At 44.2% G+C, this 22124-nt stretch overlaps 1 protein-coding gene across 11 annotated transcripts in view; it reads left to right on the top strand.

The window, feature by feature from the left end:
• The window catches only part of PLCB4 (phospholipase C beta 4), a 330863-nt gene that overhangs the window by 103736 nt on the left and 205003 nt on the right, over positions 1-22124 (top strand). For 8 of the 11 annotated variants that reach the window (XM_048842557.2, XM_048842551.2, XM_048842549.2 and 5 more), the window contains exons 3-4: positions 14715-14784; positions 15811-15850. In XM_048842557.2, coding sequence (XP_048698514.1) covers positions 14715-14784; positions 15811-15850 — 110 coding nt within the window. The remainder of the gene's footprint in view (positions 1-14714; positions 14785-15810; positions 15851-22124) is intronic. The other 3 variants (XM_048842554.2, XM_048842553.2, XM_048842555.2) reach the window with 1 other exon arrangement.

Genomic DNA, 22124 nt, shown 5'->3' with positions numbered 1-22124 from the left:
ACAGGCTCCCTGCCTGCCCTGGCCCTGCACTGCTCCCGGAAGCGGCTGACACCATGTCCCTGCTGTCCCGGGCGGGAGGGGGTGGAAGGAGGCAGAGGGTTCTGCGTGCTGCCCTCGCCTACAGGCAGCTCCCCCACAGCTTCCATTGGCTGGGAATGGGGAACCACAGCCAATGGGAGCTTCAGGGGAAGTACCCACAGGCGATGACAATGCACGGAGCCATCTGTCCCCCACTCCTCCAGGGGCCACAGGGACATGGTACCTGCCGCTTCCGGGAGCGGTGCGGGACCAGGGCAGGCAGGGAGCCTGCTTTAGCCCCGCTGTGCACCGCTGCCACCCCAGAGCCCACGCCCCTTGCCACACCCTGAACCCCTCCTGCACCTCAACTCCCTGCCCTGAGCCCTCTCCTGCACTCCACACCCCTCCCTGAGCCCCCTCCCACACCCTGCACCGCTCCTGCACCCCAACCCCCTGCCCTAAGCCCCCTCCTGCACTCCGCAGCCCCTTCCATGAGTCTCCAACTCCCTGCCCTGAGCCTTCTCTGCACGCCAACCCCCTGCCCTGAGCCCCCTCCTGCACTCCACACTCCCTCCCACTCCCCAACCCCCTTCCCCAGCTCTACATTCATGGCCCTCCATGCAGTTTCCCCACTCAGATGTGACCCTTGGGCCCAAAAGTTTGCCCACCCCTGGCCTATGCTGTCCCCTCTCCAAAGGCAGAAATCGCTGATTGTGCTCAGCTCAACTGCTGTATAACACAGTCATGCCCTTGGAAGTGACAGTAGAGGTGATCTTAGCGAGCATGCTGATGTGCCTCTCCTCTCACCTCCCGAGGTGCCACCCAGGGAAGAATCTTAAAGGGACTCTTCAGGCCCATGAAAAATGTCCCAGTTGACAGCTTCACTCATGAGCAGAGGTCCTCAAAGGAGGAAGGGTTCCTTGGAGACTGTGTCCCCAGTGGCAAGTCAAGGTAGTGGAGACAGCCCCATCCCCAGCTAGGTGATGCAGAGTGGAGCCCACCTCCTCCATCCTTGATTTGATTGTAGCAGGAGGCTTCCCTGCTGGCAGGATATTGGGTAGAAGTGGAGAGGGACCGAAGCAAAGGTTTGTTTCGCAGCGGCTGGTGTTCTCTCCTTGTCCTTCGGCCTCTGCAGCCACCCAGGAGAGTTATTGCAGCTCCAGCTACTCCTGCACTCCGAGTCGTCCCACTGGGAAAGGCTGGGGAGAGGGAAGAGGTAGAAGGTGTCCCAGGACCATTTATTAACGGGACCCCTTTGCTTCTTGCCCCAGGGATTTATTTTTCCCTGCTTTTTGACCTGCCGAGGGCACGTTTAGCTTGTTTGGCCTGTTGAGGTTTGTGGGCTCCAGAAGGCTGTGTAAAATTTGGACTTGAATAGTGATAATGTGAAGGAGGACAAGTTAAAAAGGTTTTGCTCACAGGTGTGTTTTTCTTAAGGCAAAAGGCTGCCCGCCTGCTCAATGGAATAAGGAATTTTAACCATCAATAGATTTACTAAAACAAAACCATGTGCTTCCATTTGCAGAGAGTTCAGCCTCTGACAGTGATGAACTATGTATACTCATAAAGAAAAAACTTCCTTAAATAGAGCGTAGGCTGAAAGTGGAGTCCAGCTAACATCCAGAAACAACATTGGAGTTCTGAAGGAATTGGAGTTCTGCAATTTCGCATTTGAGTTCCTTCAGAACTGGACTTGCAGTATTGTTGCTGGAGGTGCCAACTCTTATGGTACTCAGCGAACTTTATCGTGTCCCGGTTTAAGGTGGCATCAAGCTTGTGAAACGTCCGGGTCTGGGTACCACAACAGATGCCGTCTGCGTAAATGAACTTTCGTGATTCCATTGTTCGCAGGTCACTGATGTAAAGGTTGAACAGGGTTGGAGAAAGCACAGAGCCCTGGGGTAACCCATTGCTGTGTCGTCTCCAAGCACTTGTCTTCTCCCCCATATGGACTGTAAACTGCCTATCGCGGAGGATCAGTTCAATGATGCCTGTGATCAAATGTAGCAGGACTCGTGATACCTTCACGAGCAGGCCAGTGTGCCATACCGTATCATACTCCGCTGTTAGATCGATGAAAACAGCACCTGTTTTCAAGTTTCTCTGGAAGCCATTTTCAACAGATGTGGTCAGCGCGAGTACTTGGTCACATGTACTACGGCCTCGGCGAAAGCCAGCTTGGTCAGGGATCAAAATTCTCTCCATGTCGGGTAATATGCACTGTAGGACCAAGTGCTCCAGTGCCTTGAAGCACACCAACAATAATGATATGGGACAATAGCTTGATGCTTTACTTGGGTCCTTTCCAGGCTTTAGGAGGCCAATGACTTTTGCAATGCACCATATCTTTGGTAGCCTGCCTTCACTGATGACCCCGGTGAAGAATTTAACAAGCCAAAGTCGAGCACGGGGGCCAAGGTTTCTCAGGAATTCTGGAGATATGGTGTCATAGCCCTCAGCTGTTCCACACTTGATGCTATCCAGTGTCTGTTCCAGCTCTGTTACAGTGAATGGTTCTGGGCAGCTTCTGATCTGGTGTACACGTTTAAACATACGCCATTCATTCCTCACTTGTCTTCACACCTGTTTCTCCAAAGGTGCTCTGGCAACTTAAAGTAGGTGTCCGGCTACAATGACCTTTTTAAACCACCAGCTGCACGTCTGCCGTCTCGTCACCCATTATGGTCTCGTCCACCACGCCAGGATGTTAGGACGAAAACATTCTGGTGATAGGAATGGATATCTGTTGTGATCCCCAACCAGGCCTTTGTTGCTGATCCCACAATTTGCCTGCCTGGTTTTCCCCTGCCCATCGCCAGTGGTCCCTGTTGAACAGGTTCCAGACCAGCCAAGGTCTCTGTGCAGCCAACCAGTATCGCTGGGGCCTTCGTGACAGCCCTTTGTGCAGCTGTGGTGCGACACAGACAATGACGCACATTGTCGAGGAATGCCGGCTGACTCGGTTCAGCAGTGGCCCAGAAGAACTGCATCATGCCACTGAAGATGCCATCGCTTGGCTGGACGACTGTGCACACGCTAAATAAATAAAATAGTTAAAAAAATAACTAGATACTTTCATGGAGGATAGGTCCATCAATGGCTATTAGCCAGGATGGGCAGGGATGGTGTCCCTAGCCTCTGTTTGCCAGAAGCTGGGAATGGACGCCTGGGGACGGATCACTTGATGATTACCTGTTCTGTTTGTTCCCTCTGAGGCACCTGGCATTGGCCACTGCCGGAAGACAGGATACTGGGCTAGATGGACCTTTGATTTGACCCAGTATGGCCGTTCTTATGTTCTAACTGGAGTGGTGTCAACCTGCACTGCCTCTGATACCCTCAGTCGGGTGCATGATGAGAGCTGCTGTGTGCATTTGCGGGTCAACGTACACTAGTGTGTTGAAATGCCCAACTTGGGCACATGCTGCGCATGTGAACCCAACTGTGGAATACAGGCAGGGACCACAAGCCTCTAAGAACCTCCAGTTACAGTAAGTAACCTCCATGTAGCATAGGCTCATTTTTTAAATAGGGCAATTCAGAATGCTTTCATGATCTCCATCACTGCTACCATGCCTGGTGCCCTTGTAGGCTTACACTTCACAACTGCAATGGCCGCACAGTGTGCACTAGACGGGTGTATGATGGAAACCCCGTCAAGCCAGGGGGTGCAGCAGCACCCCTAGTTCCAGCACCTCGGCACTAATGTGTGAGTTTGTAGGGAAAGTAATAGTAAACAGCAAACCTCCATAAAGTTTTTGATGACATTTAGTGATAATGGTTACAAACGGAAATAAGATAAACATAAGATTTAAATGTGATTTAATTCATTGATTAAAAATTCATTAGACCATTTAGCTGCTGAATAACATTCGTCATTTTAATAAAGAGCCCAATCTTTAAGTCTCTGTTTGGGCAAAACTCTCCCATTGAATTGAATCCAATTTTTGCCAGTTTAGGCAATACATTTAGGCCATGTGGTTTACTGTGTGTATTTGGCCATTTACACATTAATCTCTTAGCGCAATCTGCAGTAGTCATCTTCCTTATTTTACTTGATATTTATTTTCCGTTGTGTACTATTTTAATTCATTCATGTGCATGCCTGTAGGTTCTATACAGTGACATAGAACCTCTTCGGGGAGGGATAGCTCAGTGGTTTGAGCATTGGCCTGCTAAACCCAGGGTTGTGGGTTTAATCCTTGAGGGGGCCATTTAGGAATCTGGGGCAAAAATTGGGGATTGGTCCTGCTTTGAGCAGGGGAGACTAGATGACCTTTGAGACTAGATGACCTCTTGAGGTCCCTTCCAATCCTATGATTCTATGACATCATCCCCAGCAAATTCAGTGAAGCTAAGACCTTTTCAAAATTAGATCTTAATGCTGATATGGAAAACGTGTTATGTCATGGACAAACGATGATACTAGAACTTTATTCTACCTTTGATCTTTGCATAAAATGTCACTGGCTTTTTCATACGTAGAATATGGTCTTGAGTCATCAGTTTCTTCAAACAGTCTGTTTCAGTTTTAATCAGAGTTGGTTACCACTGACTATAAAGAGATTATATATTTTTTCATGGGTATGTATGTGATATACATTGATTTATGTACTGAACTCTTATTCATAAAAAGGCTTCAGGTGCAAAAACACTGCCATCCCAAGTACATGTGAAAACATTTTGTCATAGTTTCGTGTATAGCTTCCAAAGACAATGCCATTTAAATAAATAGCATGGTGGACAGTACAAAAAGTGATAGATGGTAACATGAATGCTGGTTGGTTTTAGAGACATCCTACACTTGTAGACTTGGAATAGGAATAAAAACAAGGAAACTCACACTCAGGTGTGAAGTCAGTGGCAAAATTCCAGTTGACTTCGGGTGATGAGTAAATTCTCTCGTGGAGGTGGAGAGCACCACACCAGATGCATCTGAAGAAGTGGGTTTTTTACCCACAAAACCTTATGCCCAAATAAATCTGTTAGGCTTTAAGGTGACACTGGACTCCTCATTGTTTTTGTGGATACAGACTAACACGGCTACCCCTCTGATACTTGAATCTATAATTGAGTTTCTGGGGAAAAAAGCATGTAATATCAACACATTAGGAGTGTCTTTCTTTCACCTGGTGGGTGTTATAACCTGGATCAGTCAGGCGGTCCACTCCTTGGACCACATCTGCTGATTGAGATTCAGCAGATGCTAGGATGGCAGCTAAGGAACTCTTCCTTGCCACCTGTTCAGCTGTAGGATTTAAAATAATATATGACACAGTTCTTCAGATTTGATGGGAAATTTCTGCCACAGGAGCTCTACCCCTCATCCCTCGTGCATTTTCTGTAACCCATGGTGGTGACCTGTGAGGAAGGAGCTGGGAAAAAGAGGATATTTACAGGCCTCTTCATTGATAGTGTAGCATAAAAAGACATCAATAGAGAGTTCTGTTAGAGGAGCATATTCTCCCTCAGAACTGTCTGGATGTTCAGGTTCCATCAGTCAGCCCCAAGGATGGACCATCAAAAAAGTGCTCTCACCGGTGTGTGCCCCAACCTCAACTTGCATGACTGATCCATGGGTAAAATTTTACATCGGTAAAATTTCTAGTAGCTCCATGCTGATAAGTTGGGAGGAGGGGGAGCCTGGTATGATGGGACTACTTAAAATGGCATGTAGCTAATCTGTGGCTATTAGCAGCAAATATCTCCAACAGCTGGTGATGGGACACTAGATGGCGAGGGCTCTGAGTTACTACGGAGAATTCTTTCCCAGGTGTCTGGCTGCTGGGTTTTTCCCACATCCTCAGGGTCTAATTGATCATTATATTTGGGGTCAGGAAGGAATTTTCCCCTGGATCAGATTTGCAGAGACCCTGAGGGTTTTTCACCTTCCTCTGCAGCATGGGGCATGGGTGACCTTGCAGATTTAAATTACTGTAAGTGGTGGATTCTCTGTAACTTGAAATCTTTAATCCATGATTTGCGGACTTCAGTAACTCAACCAGAGGTTAGGGGTCTATTACAGGAGTAGGTGAGCGAGGTTCTGTGGCCTGCAGTGTGCAGGAGGTCTGACTAGATGATCATGATGGTCCCGTCTGACCTTAAAGTCTATGAGTCTAGCTGCTCTTGACCAAAATGCCACATTCATGATTACTTCTGGACTGAGCTACTAATGACTGTATAATTGTTATTCATTCTCTTTAAAGACTGAGCGTACAATCCATGGGACTACTTAGCGCTTAAAGTTATGCATGTGCTTTACTGGATCAAAGTCCTGGTGCTCAGGACCTTCCAGGATTGAATCTCTTCAGGCTAAAAGACAAGAATTACAGAAATGTGGCCGTATTACACTATTCAGAGACTGTAAAATAACTGGTAGGGTGTCTCATTATTAAATTGTAGAAGAAGCATTAAATAAGTATTTGCGGGCCACATGTATGTTATTGTATAAGCAGGTGTATCACTATGGTTAAAATCTAAAATGATACAATGTTTCTGTGACTTAAGTGAACATTTATTGCACAAGTCCAAACCACCAGAGGTTTTTTGTATTACAGCTTGCTGATAGGCAACTCCACAGCATGGTGTACTAAGTCTTTGATCTCAGATGGTGTTGTCATGGTAGACATCTATCATTGCCCTGGGAAGCCAAATCTCAACGGGATATACTTGTTCTAATGAGGGATGTTACCAAAGCTTTAGACTTATCAGCACACTAGCTGCAAAGAAGTCAGCATCTGGCCTTTTCATAAATCATTGGTTAGGTGCTAAAGGGAACCAGAAACCAGGATACACTCTGTGTGATAGTGAACCTCCTCATGTTACAATTCCAAAATATGGAGGCCATGCCAAGTCACATAGCTGTTTCACTGTTCACGTAGCTGTTTACTGTCCTCTGTTAAGGCAATCAATATAAGTAATAATTTGTATAAATCCATATTTACAGACCTATGTTCTGAACTGACAAACAAAAAATACATAATTCTAACAAAGTCTGAGCAAAGTACAGGAGTGTCTGTTACTTAAATGTTAACTGAAAATTTTATCAAAACATTTTGCAGGTTTGGGGCTGTCTCTGTAGTCTATATCTTGACAAGAATAACAAAGAGATTATGCAGACTGTAAAAGCAGGAGAACTGGGTCTCAATCTGGAGAATAAAAACAAACTCTTGTTGGGATTTTCTTGTCGTTTACCATTATATACTCGTAAAATATGATCTGTATAAATGGTAGGTAGAAGATTAATGCATCAGTCACCAAGCACTGTATTATAAAGTTGAGGGAAAACAGAATTTCACTTGAAAAATATTAGTCACTCTACGACTTCATTATTTTTACATATAAGAAGGAATAATGATAGAAACAAAGCCTTCCTTTTGTTGCAATGAAGTAAGAAATAATAGTACGTAATTTATTGGATTCTGAAGTGAAAAATAGACGTTTCTGATGTAAGACATAATGATAAATTCCTTATTCCCACCATCACAAGCAGAGAATAGATACGACTATTCAGAATTTCTCATTCGCGAGGCAAGCTGGAATGTTTTGGTTTTGCAAGTCAGTGTATTCTTTGTTGCTGAACTGTGTGGTGAAAGAGCAAGAATATGTAGAGGAAATTATAAAAAAGAAACTTCCTTCAGTCTGACATTTATTTAATGGTGGAACATGCATCTTAATTTTTTGTGATTATTTTCTTTTGTTGTTGATTATATTATGCCATCACGAGCACATTGGCTGTTCTCAGCTAATACCTTTTAAAAAACAAACCCAAACACTTATTTGGTGCTAAATAATTTTGTCTTTTGTTTCACACGTTAGAGCACACATATGAACATGATATCGCAGCAATCATGACTTTGTATTTCTATTAAATATTCACTTTGCAGTTCTAAGCCATTTTTCTGCCACTGTGAATGTAGGGCCAGAGCCTCAGCTGGTGTAAATCAGTGCCATTCTGCTGCCTTCACACCAGTTGGAAGTCTAGCCCTTAATTTCAGTTCCACGTACGAGAACTAGCTTATTTGACAGCTGCAGGCCAAGCCATAACATTTGGGGCTAGATTATGAGAAGCCCTTATCTATTTTCACTGGCTCCCTACTTCTCCACATGTGGCTGTGTATGGGGATGCTGTGAGGGGGTCAGAGAGCAGTTGGGTCTATGTCTCCACTCCATTTGTGCACAAACTCCGTGCAAGGGCAGGAGCATTCTCCTCCATTCTAATCCCCACCCTCTTCTCAGGCATAAATCACATTCTACCTGAGCTACGATCTTCCCAGTGCTCTTCCCAGGGTGGCAGCTCTGCACCCCTGCCGCCTCGAGGCTGATTCTTAAGAGCCATGACCTCAGTCCTTAAAATGTTAGACCCTTCCTTTAATGTGACCAGCCAACCAATGGAGTCAATGCCATCTTTAGCAGTAAGTGCTGATTCCACATCCGTGACGAGCTTCTGCTGGGCCATACACCAAGCTTGTAGGGTTGGAAGTGTGGGGTCAGGTAAGACCTTTCTTATACAGGCATCGTTTTGGAGTTTTTTTTCTCATTTTACATCTTAACGTGTAAAATAATAAATGGTCTAAAGTTGCGGGGGAGGGGGATGGTGGTTTAAAAACAAAATTGCAAAAAGCAAAACTGAGCTAGTCACTAAACATCTCATTTACTCATTCCCCTCTTCACTGGTGCCATGCTCCAAAGGAATCTCATGATTGATATGACGTCATGAATGACAATCTGTGGCCGAGCTGGATGGGCTGGGGGGTAAAGGAAAAGAGGAGTTTTCAGGTAATGCACCGAATGCCGCTCTTTCGGGACAGTCAACGCAAACTGCAACTGAAGGCTGTGCCAGGCAACCAAAGCACTCTCCTTCTTTAAATCAGAAGTGACTTCCTTTAGCCAGCTATTCATTGGTGACCCCTACCTGATCTTCGGTTAGACCAGGACTTAAGTTTTAAGATATGAAATATATTTTTAAAATATCTGACAAAATGTGCACCCTTAATCCCAAAGTCCCCCCCCTCTCTCTCTCTCAATGGTTGGAAGCTCTTGCGAGCTCACTCTGCTTTGCGAGGCGGGAGTTTTATGGGTCTCCTCTCTTCTCCACCAGAGGCTACTAATGGCGTACCCACCTCTGGGTCAGTTCATTTAGCTCTTTCCTCCTGAAGACTGTGTACTCTGCTGATAAGAAATCAGTCTTCTGGGCCAGGAAGCAGCATGCAAATTTTTAGATTACATGGAATTTGATCCATCTTGCAGCTGAAGACTTGTTGCATGGATAATTCCTGGATTATGACAGTCTAAAAGAAGGGGTGTGTGTATCGGGGGGAATAACATAGAGCATTCTCAGACACAGCCAGATAATCTCCGTCAGGGTGCTGTGTTCAGGGAGATGCTATATCAAACCTCTGGGTTTAGTTGAGGAATAATGGGATTACTGACAGTGGGCATCCAGAAGTACCAACCAGGATCCAGGACTCCACTCTGCTAGGCTTTAGACAAACACCGAGTAACAGACAATTGCTGGCCCAAAGAGTTAATGTTCTAAGAAAAGTCAAGCCAGTCAGTCTAGAAAGTAGCTTTGTGTGAAGAATGCAAACTTCTCATGTTGTTACTGGTTAGGATGAAATTGCATATTGAATTTAAATACTAGGGTATAAATTCTGACCCCATTCAGGTTTCAGAGTAACAGCCGTGTTAGTCTGTATTCGCAAAAAGAAAAGGAGTACTTGTGGCACCTTAGAGACTAACCAATTTATTTGAGCATGAGCTTTCGTGAGCTACAGTGAAGTGAGCTGTAGCTCACGAAAGCTCATGCTCAAATAAATTGGTTAATCTCTAAGGTGCCACAAGTACTCCTTTTCTTTCTGACCCCATTGAAATCAATGGGAGTTTTGCTATTGACTTTAGTTAAGCCAGAATTTCACCCTAGAGATTTAACAGTAAACTAGCCTTTGCTCCAGGAGTTCGTACATCACTTCTGGACCAATAGCAATAAATCTGAGCAATGCCAAGGGACCAGTGGGAATTGCAAGATCCGATATCCAACAAATGGCTAGGATTTTTAGATTTCCATTGGCATATCATATTCGTCTCTAGTCTTGGCAGGTAGCCAGATACTGGACATTAAAATTTCATTGTTTTACATACCATCTTTCTTCTTCACTTCAGTTTGGACGTGATTTTTTATAACTGTTGTTGTGAACCTCTTTAGAAATTGATGCTTTTACTGCTAGAAGGCATTTTGAAATTCCAGTTTTTAAACACTGTAAGGCGTTAATCCCTAACTCCAGCAGTTCGTGAAATGACAACTGCTAACATCATATTACAGTTAAAGTGTGTGGGGATGGAGGGGGAGAGGGATAAGATGGTTTAAAAAGATGTGATTTAAAGTCCAGTATATTACAGCTTCTCCTGGCTAGAAACACTTTGGCCATATGAAAACTCTCAGGATCTGTAAGAATTTTTCAAGAATGTAATAATAATAATAAAAAAATCCAGTACCAGCACAGCTATGATTAAAGCCATCTTCCATATTAATCTTCCAAATAGTCAATCATCCCAATATTGTATGTTCACATCATTACAGAAATTGCTTTACTACTCTGCCTGGAATTTCTCTGCAGCGCTTCCACTGAAAAATTCCTCCAGTAGTTTGCTTAGTAACAATATATTTCAGTTTGCAGCATACTGTACAGCTGACAAGTTACAGTGGAGACCACAGACAGATTTTAATGTTGTCTTTGGTGGCTTAAAACCTAAGCATCTCTCCATTTACTTCCTCTGTTTATTTTCTTTTAAAATTTAATACTCATATATTCAGAAACAGGTAGGGAATGCGTGCTTACTTATCCCCTTTTTTGGTTATCATTCCTACTCGGTTGATAGCACCGTCATTCGTTTGTAAACGAGAAGATCCTGGATATGTATCTAAACATTTCTTTGTTTGAGGTCTCAGGAGTGAAATTCCCTGAGTGCAGAGGGTGTCACCTAGTGCTAACGCTAACCCTGTTCAGGGAGGTCGGAGGGAGAAGTCGCCAAGCATTACAACCTATACTCACCATGCTGTGTGGCTCCAAAATTTAGGAGGTCAGTTGGAGACTGGCTTGTATGGGGGGGAAGTGCCTTGTTCAAATCGAGTGTCCCTACATGTGGGGGCTGGGTGGGTGTGTGGGTGAAGAGGGACTCTCTCTTATTCTAGTCTGAAGGCTTGATTAGTGACTATGGAAGGTGGCCTGTTCTCAGGTTGAAATATGGGTGAATTGCATTCAGCCCAACCCCTTCTTATTTGTATTAGTTCTTAGTCCATCTGTCCATTTACTTAGGCATTGTGAAGGAACTTACAGCTGTGTGCAGAAAGCACGTAGTATAAACTGAAATAACCATGCCATGCAGTACATGGCATATCAGTTATTAATCTTGTCTGACAAGTTCTGTCCGCTGGTAAACTGGCAAGGGTTTTTTTTTAATTGAACTACACCATTAACACTTTTGCACATTTTTTACTATATAGACATTCAAATGCTTAATGTATATAAAAAATCCATATCCGATATTAAACACTTAAATGCATAATAATGAAATTTACAAATAGCCATAAATTATTACCAATTAACAAATAATTAGTATGTACAGTAGTAGTTTGTAAAGCCCAAAAATAGTTCCATGAGCACAAACTATTCCTTACATTACTTCAGTAGTGGCATGTGTATTACAATCAGCAGCATTCAGCATACTGTTATATGCATTATTGAAGTTTGTAGGTGCTTAAACTTAAAATCCCTAATTTACAAAAGGAAGACAAATAAATTAAGTTTCACTGCAGTAGGCAGATGCCTGATACTGGTGGTCCATCATGGTTGGTCAAATCAATAACACACTTTTAATTCATGGTGATATAGTTAACCACAAGCAAGCACACAACATGGGCCGCAATTCCCATTTGCTGGCCACAAAACAGCCTCTTGGTTTATCTGGGCATCTGATTGCAATTACCGCCATATGGGCATGGCTAGGCCTCCATATCACTCATTGTTAAAGTGAATTATTTAGAAGTATTGTTAAAAATGTGCTTATGTCCTGATGCATAAAATATGTCGTTATGTTTTGATGATAACTCTTCAAAAACTATCATTTCTATTGTCTACCTTCCCAGAAAGCTGGGGGGAGGGGGAAAGGTGGTTGCAGTTTTTTCTGCTGAGAAGTTAGAGCTTAGTTTTTGTTTTCCAGGGGATGAGGAAAAGATTACCCAAGATTTCCCCTCCTTTCCTCCTCCTTACAGCCAGTGTATATTGCTGGGATCTTTCTGTGCAGAGAGCTGGAAACAGTTCTCATTCACTGCCCCGAATTCTCAAGAGGCTGATTTTCCTGCCTCTAGAGCCTGGACAGATGCGGGTTGGATGTGGGTACCAGTGATGTCAGCATCTGTTACCAGAGGGTTGTTAGGTCCCAGATTGAGGAACAATTTATGGGCATGGACAGACTTGCTAATTATTGTGCAGTCCCTTTCCATAGGGAAAAGTTAGTTTTCATTTATGGGGGGAAACTCTCAGCACAGTTGTGATGAGGCAACTAGAGCGTCTGGAGCCCTCTTTGGATTGAGATCCGCTTCCATGCTTATTCTTTTAGGTCTGTCAGCAGTCTTTGTTACCACTGGCTCCTCAGCAGAAGTAAACAGATCTGCTCTTGAATGATTCCTTTCTTTTTGAGAGAACCCAGAGGTTAGTATAGGGTGAGCAATTGTCCATCTGCCCAAGGGCTCCTGTGTGTGGAGTTCCAAGTGTTTCTAGTATGTAACCCCTATGAGGCTATTCAGGGAGACAATGTGGTGATGTGGTCTGTGGAACATTCGGTGTGTGGGTGACAACTCTGCATCTCCATCAATGAGACGCAAATGGTGCAGTCATGCAATTTACCCACGGTCTGGCTGGGCTTGGCTCTTGGCTGAGAGCTAGCTGGCTAAGAATAAACCTGGATCAGGCACAGGTAATGTTTGTTGGCTTGAGGGGGGGATGGATAGCTCAGTGGTTTCAGCATTGGCCTGCTAAACCCAGGGTTGTGAGTTCAATCCTTGAGGGGGCCATTAAGGGATCTGGGGCAAAAATTGGGGATTGGTCCTGCTTTGAACAGGGGTTTGGACTAGATTACCTCCTGAGGTCCCTTCCAACCCTGATATTCTATGAAAAAAGCCAGAAGAAATGACAGATCATTTTAGTTCCTCCTCCAGATGGAGTATGCCTGCCACGCTGGCACCAAACAACATTCTCCATTCTTTTGTGGGTTGGTGTCTGATATTTCATATAGTGGAGTTTTATGTTTTGATTTCCAGAATCCATATTTTTGGCCATCTTGCTGAAATGCTAGATTTACTCAGCCATCACATAGCCACCACCTAGCATGAGTATATTGAGTGCAACTCATTCTCTTTCCTTCTGCAGTTCTTGGCTCTGTGCACACATACATGTGGCTAAAACAGAGCTTCCTGCTCTTCCCCTTTAAGCCCTTTCTCAATCACTGTAGACAACACCACCATCTTCCCTGTCACTCATGCCTGTAACCCGTAAATCTTCGACTCAGACCTAGATCCTCACATTCAGGCTATGTCTAAATCTGGCAGATTCTTTCTGCATAACATGTCCACCAGATGGCCTTTCCTCTCCATTCATACAGCTAAAACGCTCATCCAGGCTCTCATCGTCTCGCATCTCGATTACCGTAACGTTCTCTTCTCTGGCCTTGACAAATGCAACCTTCAAACAAGCACCTTTCTCCCATGCTGCCCCTCATGCCTGGGAGGAGCTCCCCATAAACATCCGCAAAGCTACCTCATTAATCCATTTCAAACTCTCCTTTGCTGGGATGCCTACAAAAAAACTTGCCCACAGTTAGGCTGCCGGTGTGCTGAGACCACAGCCTATCATGCTATGATTTAGTTGGGCTTGGTCCTGCTTTGAGCAGGGGCTTGGACTAGATGACCTCCTGAGGTCTCTTCCAACCCTAATCTTCTATGATTCTATGCCAACCAGTACCTGTTTCCTTGTACTCCTCTCTCTGTCTGTCCATATCCATCTGTTGTCCTATTACAAACAACATATAAGTAATATGCTGCCCGTGACTTTCAAGTGCCACAACCTGTATGTGCAATGAAACGTGGCTCCATGGCGGGCAGCGTATTTAGTGCCATATGCAATATGGCAAAGCCCTTTCCTCCACTCTGTATAACCCCTGTCTCTTGTACTGTTCACTGGTCCCTTGTTACTCCAGCTGTCTATTAGACATTCTCAGGTGAAGTCTCTGCTAAAGTTTATTTTGCTCATCTAAAGAAGAACTTTCAGCAAACTATTGAAGTCAGCTAACATTTTTTCTGGAAAGATTACAAATATGGCAGTGTTATTCAAGTGCTGCTTTCTGATCTTTATTAATTATTTAGGATGCTTTACTAATGTTGAAATCTGTCCTGGCTTAGTGCAGTGGGAAATGGTGTGTGTGATCCATGGCTTCTAACGCTATCAGTTGTGATTTGTCTCTTTTCCATTAAGAGACATATAGCTGTGCCTTTCCCATGATTTAACAAAGGCATAACCAAAGCTTGTTTTTAAATGTTTCTCTTGATACCATACATTTCTGGACTTCCAAAGGGATGTTTTTCCAATAGGAGATTTCAGTAGATGTTACCAGCCTTATTGATCTGTTTTATTATTTTACAGAAGGAAGACTTTCCCAGCACATCTGTCTAATCTGTCCAGCTGTTTAGCCAGCCAATCGAGAGCTACTTGGGTAAGTTACCTGCTTGTAGGCTAGCAATGATAACTGACTAGCAGTTGCAAATGCAAGGTTAATGGCTTTTTTTTTGCTTTTTGTTTTCTGTAGAAGTTTAAACTTATGGTTTGACATATCATCTTTTGTTCTAGAATAATGATTGTGTGTAGCTGAATATGTACTTGGCTTCACATAGATTCTATTATATGGAGATTGTATGTAGAATTGAATGAAAGGATCAGTGAATTGAGACAGAGGCGGTTTCCACGTAGTCAGCACTCAGATCATACAGAGCTTTATAAAACAATGCTAATAGCTTGAATTGCACCGGGAAGTGAATAGGTAGCCATTGCAAATGTTATATATTCCCTATGGTTGACGCTGATGAGCAGGTGGGCAACTGCATTCTGCAGCAGCAGAAGTTAGATTAGCTGGCCCGGCCAGACCTGAGGAAATCTCATGCCAGTAGTCAGAAGGTCGTGATGGTGTGGATGACCACCTTGGAGAGAGAGGTTTAATTGTGTAGCCAATGAAAAAGTATTCTTCTGGGCACCAGTGCTGCTTGTGGAGCCATTGAGAAATGAAAAGCACTCTGTTTGCAAATTGCCGTAACAAAGGCAGGGCACGACCCCTCAATAAATCGGCATACAACACAGCTGGGGCACCCCTCCAGCTTTCTCTCGGTTCATACTGACCTGAGTACCTGCCTTGTGAAAGCTGAGCTAACAAAGGCCCAGCCAAATCATCCATCCAGTTCCCGCGGAGACAAACAAAATCCGTAGTTAAAGGGGTGGTTGTGACTTTATTAACCAGTGACCCCGCAGTGAACATCATGGAACTACCAGGATGAGAAACCTATGAGACAAATAAATGTTGACTTCTTGGCCTGTGTCTGGAAGAGCTCAAATTGCCTAGTCTCTCCATGCCTGTTGCAACAGGAAGCAGAGATTTCGGGCACCCAGAGAGATCTCTTTGGTCTGCTGTAACCTTATCTCACAGCAGCATTACTCAACCTGCTCAGTCACCTTTCAGTATCTATTGCAGGGGAACAGCTGCCTGCCTAGGAAAAGTCTCCCAGGACAAGGTATAAATCCCATTTATTACCTCTAAGCGTCCCTCTCCAGGGGGAAAAGAAATCGAGGATATTAAAAAACAATCAGCCACCTTTCCTGATGGTTCCCAAACCCTACCTGGATCTCTCTCCACACGCTGAGTGGCCAAGTGCCCTATAAACCCAACCCACTCATGAAATTGTCGAGTTTCGTCCTGATTAATCTAGTAAAATTAGGAAGAGCCTCAGTAATCACCACCACAGCCCTCACGCTCAGACACTCTCGCCAAATGGACCCATCTCCGCTTGCTCCGAACCAGCCTAACAAATCTCTGACTCCTGTCCTGGTGGTGGCGATGGTCCTAAATATGGCTTCCTGCTACCCGTGTTGTGCTGGAGACTCCAGACAAAGTTGGAAGCTCTGGAAAAGAGGCATTGAAGGAGGGAAGCCGATAGAATAAGACCCCCTTCCCACACCCACAAAATTGTTGGCCACACAAGTATCCCAGTACCAAATCCCTCTCATTTCACATCCCCTGCGATGTATCTACCAGAAAATAACAACCCACCGTATTGCCTGTCTCCTTGTCTTTTCCACCCACGTCCTCCAAACAGTGCAAGAGATACTCGGCACTTAAATCAGGGATGGGGAGGGGTTGAAGAAATATATCCCTTTCCTGGAAAGACAGCTGGGGCTGTGGTGCTTTGCATGCAACAAACTGTTATTCTCACAGAAGTTGTGAATGGATGAATTAATTCCAAGAGATAAAGTAGCCAGAAATGGCCCAGCCACTGAGGAACAGCAGCCACAGTCTTTCTTTGAATTCTTGTAGGATCTGACGAAAAACACCCCTTCCAGAAACCATGTGAATAGCAATGAATGAGGCTCTAGTGGAACAGTGATCTTCACTGGAATCCAGGGTGTTCTCATTGTTTAAATGACGGAGAGCAGATGAGATGGGCAGTACTGCTTGCTGAATACCCATGTGCTTGCTATTCCTTATCTTTACTGAGTAGAAAACGCACCACTGCAGCCTGTCCATCCAGATTACCTCTCAGAATCGTTGGCGTTGTATGTGACTGATAATTTTGCTATAGCATTCTGAAGGTTAGCAAAATGCACAGATACCCAGGAATGCCAGAATAATGGGGAAGGGAGGGGGGGAGGTAAGAAGAAAAAACATGCTGATTGCCATTTCAAGGCAAAATGTATACACTTGCATTCACATTCTTAGTGGCACTTAGGTTTTCCAATGTGATTGTGCTGCATTTCTGTGTATTGTAATATTCTAACATTTTGAATCAGGTGGGACTTTGCATTTTGATGAGTTTCTAATAAATAACAATTATTAAATGTTGATTTCAGTATTTCAAATGGCAATGTTAGAGCATAATCTGTAGCAGTTAATTGCAGTTTCTCCTACACAAGTGACAATCAATAGCATCTGTCATATCAGTCCTTTATTATTATTACTAATTATGTGCTTTCATTAACACCCACAGTGCACTCCCGCTATATGAACAAATAGGAATTCACGATCCTTGCCCTGGAGAGCCTGCAATCGAACTAGACATGTTCAAGATCACACATCAAGTCCACGTGATAGAACTAGGAAAAAAAAAAGAATCCAAATGACCAGGGTTCTCTTCTAATCACTACCCCTCCCCTCTCCCCCCCCACCATATTGCACTAATTAATATCCACTCACAATTTTTGTTCCTTTTCCAGGATCTACTTCTGATACTGCCAGAGTTATTTGGTTTTCATGTGGATCCGCAGCTCTATGAATAACACTTTCATATAATTGAATATCAGGGTTGGAAGGGACCTCAGGAGGTCATCTAGTCCAACCCCCTGCTCAAAGCAGGACCAATCCCCAACTAAATCATCCCAGCCAGGGCTTTGTCAAGCCTGACCTTAAAAACTTCTAAGGAAGGAGATTCCAACACCTCCATAGGTAACGCATTCCAGTGTTTCACTACCCTCCTAGTGAAAAAAGTTTTTCCTAATATCCAACCTAAACCTCCCCCACTGCAACTTGAGACCATTACTCCTCATTCTGTCACCTGCTACCACTGAGAACAGTCTAGAGCCATCCTCTTTGGAGCACCCTTTCAGGTAGTTGAAAGCAGCTATCAAATCCCCCCTCATTCTTCTCTTCCGCAGACTAAACAATCCCAGTTCCCTCAGCCTCTCCTCATAAGTCATGTGTTCCAGTCCCCTAATCATTTTTGTTGCCCTCTGCTGGAGGCTTTCCAATTTTTCCACATCCTTCTTGTAGTGTGGGGCCCAAAACTGGACATAGTACTCCAGATGAAGCCTCACCAATGTCGAATAGAGGGGAACGATCATGTCCCTCGGTCTGCTGGCAGTGCCCCTACTTATACATCCCAAAATGCCATTGGCGGTCTTGGCAACAAGGGCACACTGTTGACTCATATCCTGCTTCTCGTCCACTGTAACCCCTAGGTCCTTTTCTGCAGAACTGCTGCCGAGCCATTCGGTCCTTAGTCTCTAGCGGTGCATGGGATTCTTCCGTCCTAAGTGCAGGACTCTGCACTTGTCCTTGTTGAACCTCATCAGATTTCTTTTGGCCCAATCCTCTAATTTGCCTATCCCTCCAGCGTATCTACCTCTCCTCCCAGTTTAGTGTCATCTGCAAACTTGCTGAGGGTGCAATCCACACCATCCTCCAGATCATTAATGAAGATATTGAACAAAACCGGCCCGAAGACCGACCCTTGGGGCACTCCACTTGATACCAGCTGCCAACTAGACATGGAGCCATTGATCACTACCCGCTGAGCCCGACAATCTAGCCAGCTTTCTATCCACCTTGTCGTCCATTCATCCAACCCATACTACTTTAACTTGCTGACAAGAATACTGTGGGAGACCGTGTCAAAAGCTTTGCTAAAGTCAAGAAACAACACGTCCACTGCTTTCCCCTCATCCACAGAGCCAGTTATATCATCATTGAAGGCAGTTAGATTAGTCAGGCATGACTTGCCCTTGGTGAATCCATGCTGACTGTTCCTGATCACTTTCCTCTCCTCTAAGTGCTTCAGAATTGATTCCTTGAGGACCTGCTCCATGATTTTTCCAGGGACTGAGGTGAGGCTGACTGGCCTGTAGGTCCCAGGATCCTCCTCCTTCTCTTTTTTTAAAGATGGGCACTATATTAGCCTTTTCCAGTCATCCGGGACCTCCCCCCATCGCCATGAGTGTTCAAAGATAATGGCCAATGGCTCTGCAATCACATCCGCCAAATCCTTTAGCACTCTTGGATGCAGCGCATCCAGCCCTATGGACTTGTGCTCGTCCAGCTTTTCTAAATAGTCCCGAACCACTTCTTTCTCCACAGGGGGCTGGTCACCTCCTCCCCATGCTGTGCTGCCCAGTGCAGTAGTCTGGGAGCTGACCTTGTTCGTGAAGACAGAGGCAAAAAAAGCATTGAGTACATTCGCTTTTTCCACATTCTCTGTCACTAGGTTGCCTCCCTCATTCAGTAAGGGGCCCACGCTTTCCTTGACTTTCTTCTTGTTTCTAACATACCTGAAGAAACCCTTCTTGTTACTCTTAACATCTCTTGCTAGCTGCAACTCCAAGTGTGATTTGACCTTCCTGATTTCACTCCTGCATGCTCGAGCAATATTTTTATACTCTTCCCTGGTCATTTGTCCAATCTTCCACTTCTTGTAAGCTTCTTTTTTGTGTTTAAGATCAGCAAGGATTTCACTGTTAAGCCAAGCTGGTCGCCTGCCATATTTACTATTCTTTCTACACATCGGGATGGTTTGTCCCTGTAACCTCAATAAGGATTTTTTAAAATACAGTCAGCTCTCCTGGCCTCCTTTCTCCTTCATGTTATTCTCCCAGGGGATCTTGTCCATCAGTTCCCTGAGGGAGTCAAAGTCTGCTTTTCTGAAGTCCAGGGTCCATATTCTTCTGCTCTCCTTTCTTTCCTGTGTCAGGATCCTGAACTCGACCATCTCATGGTCACTGCCTCCCAGGTTCCCATCCACTTTAGCTTCCCCTACTAATTCTTCCCAGTTTGTGAGCAGCAGGTCAAGAAGAGCTCTGCCCCTAGTTGGTTCCTCCAGCACTTGCACCAGGAAATTGTCCGCTGCACTTTCCAAAAACTTCCTGGATTGTCTGTGCACCACTGTAGTGCTCTCCCAGCAGATATTAGGGTGATTGAAGTCTCCCATGAGAATTAGGGCCTGCGATCTAGTAACTTCGTCCACCTCATCCCCCTGGTGTGGTGGTCTATAACAGACTCCCACCGCGATATCACCCTTCTTGCTCACACTTCTAAACTTAATCCAGAGACTCTCAGGTTTTTCTGCAGTTTCACACCGGAGCTCTGAGCAGACATACTGCTCTCTTACATACAATGCAACTCCCCAACCTTTTCTGCCCTGCCTGTCCTTCCTGAACAGTTTATATCCATCCATTACAGTACTCCAGTCATGTGAGTTATCCCAAGTCTCTGTTATTCCTATCACAATTCCTTGACTGTGCCAGGACTTCCAGTTCTCCCTGCTTGTTTCCCAGGTTTCTTGCATTTGTGTATAGGCACTTGAGATAACTTGCTGTTTGTCCTGCTTTCTCAGTATGAGGCAGGGGCCCGCCCCTCTCGTGCTGTCCTGCTCGTGTTTCCTCTCGGTATCCCACTTCACCACTTACCTCAGGGCTTTGGTCTCCTTCCCCCGGTGAACCTAGTTTAAAGCCCCCCTCACTAGGTTAGCCAGCCTGCTTGTGAAGATGCTCTTCCCTCTCTCTCAGAAGTACCTAAGTGAATTTAAGTCTTACTGACTTTCAATTCCAGTCAAATTTTGAAAACTTTCCTCTGTGACTGTTTGGAAATTAAAAGAAGTGGGGTTTTTCCCCCTCATCTAGTAAATATTTCTGAAGGCCATAACTATATAGCAATTGAATAGACTAGATTTATCTACGTAATCTCTTATGAGATTGGAAACCTGAAATTGTTTGAATAGTTCTTCTAACACTTTCACCTTCAAAGATAAGACTTTTGTAAATATCTCCAATTTTAACATCGCCTCCCCATCAGAAGAGACTGGGAAGATGCACAATAACCTATGCTAAGGTTTGCAAACAAATTGCAGAAGCTCAGAAAAGCAGGCGGATATAAAGAACAAACTGCCATTCTCTATGAAGTTCTAAATAGTGTTGAAATAGGCAAGTCACAGCAAGGAGAAAGAAAGGAGTCAGAAGCAAGGTTACCACTGAAGAAGAAAACTAGGCAGATATAATGCTTTCTGGAGCATTTTTTTAGGTGCATAGGTAGATAAATGCTGCTTGTTACTACTGGCTTGTGTGTGCGTGTGGTTCTTAGATCAGAATTTGACCCTAATTATTTAAAATTCAGATTATCAAAAGTGATTCTATTTGACTAATTTTTTAAAATAGAAACTATTTCTAAGAAATAGAAATGTAAGGTGTGTCTGAATCCAGTGCTATCCCTTTAACAATGTTTTGGGACCCAGGAGGACCAAATTTAATAGCCTGTGTATGCAATCTCGGAATCACCATTACTGAGGAGGAAGTAGCTGGTTTTGACATTTTTACGCTTGCTCTAATTTGTTAACGTGACACCCTGTTTGAACATCCCCTGTGTTCAGATAGGCTTTTGTCACTGACAGCAGCACCTTCAAAGTGTAAAAACCTGCGAAGGAGACTCACTCCTTGCAGTAGGGAACTAGTAACTAGGAATCAAATACACAACATTGCATCACAGCTGAGACCTCTTTAGCAGAATAATTAGGTCGATGAAAATATTAGAAGCAATGACAGATATTTAAGGCTGATGTTATTACAGGAAGCCTTTGCACACAGGTTTATTGCTTAGTTTGTTTAAAAGGTTTAATTTCAGCTGTTCTATGTCTGATGCTCTTTTGCTTGTTAACCCCCACGCTGTAAATTGAAGGCAATGAACGAACGACTCTGTGATACATTATCAGTGTTACAGCATGGATTGCCTACCAAGAGCTGTCACGATGTTGATACAGCCTGTGCCTTTGCTTAGGAAGACTGAATTTATCACCTTACTGTGATATTTTGCTTTCCTTAGCCCTGAGGCTAGGACCTTGAGTCTCTTTTACAAATGGTCAGAGGTTTGGAAGATTCCTTCCCCCCGGCCTGGGCTTCAATTTGGAATGGTTCATTGTTCTAAAGCAAAAACAGGTGTGCCCATTTTCTTAAGGTGGTGGTTGGGAGATGCTGCCTGGTAACGTAGCTTGTTATAATTACTTCTAAACCTTTCTGTCTTTCTTTCTGTCTTTC

Source organism: Caretta caretta, chromosome 3 (assembly GCF_965140235.1).
Source record: "Caretta caretta isolate rCarCar2 chromosome 3, rCarCar1.hap1, whole genome shotgun sequence".
NCBI lineage: Eukaryota > Metazoa > Chordata > Testudines > Cheloniidae > Caretta > Caretta caretta.
The sequence above is the reverse complement of the archived record's forward strand: the minus strand, read 5'-3'. Positions and strand labels throughout refer to the sequence as shown.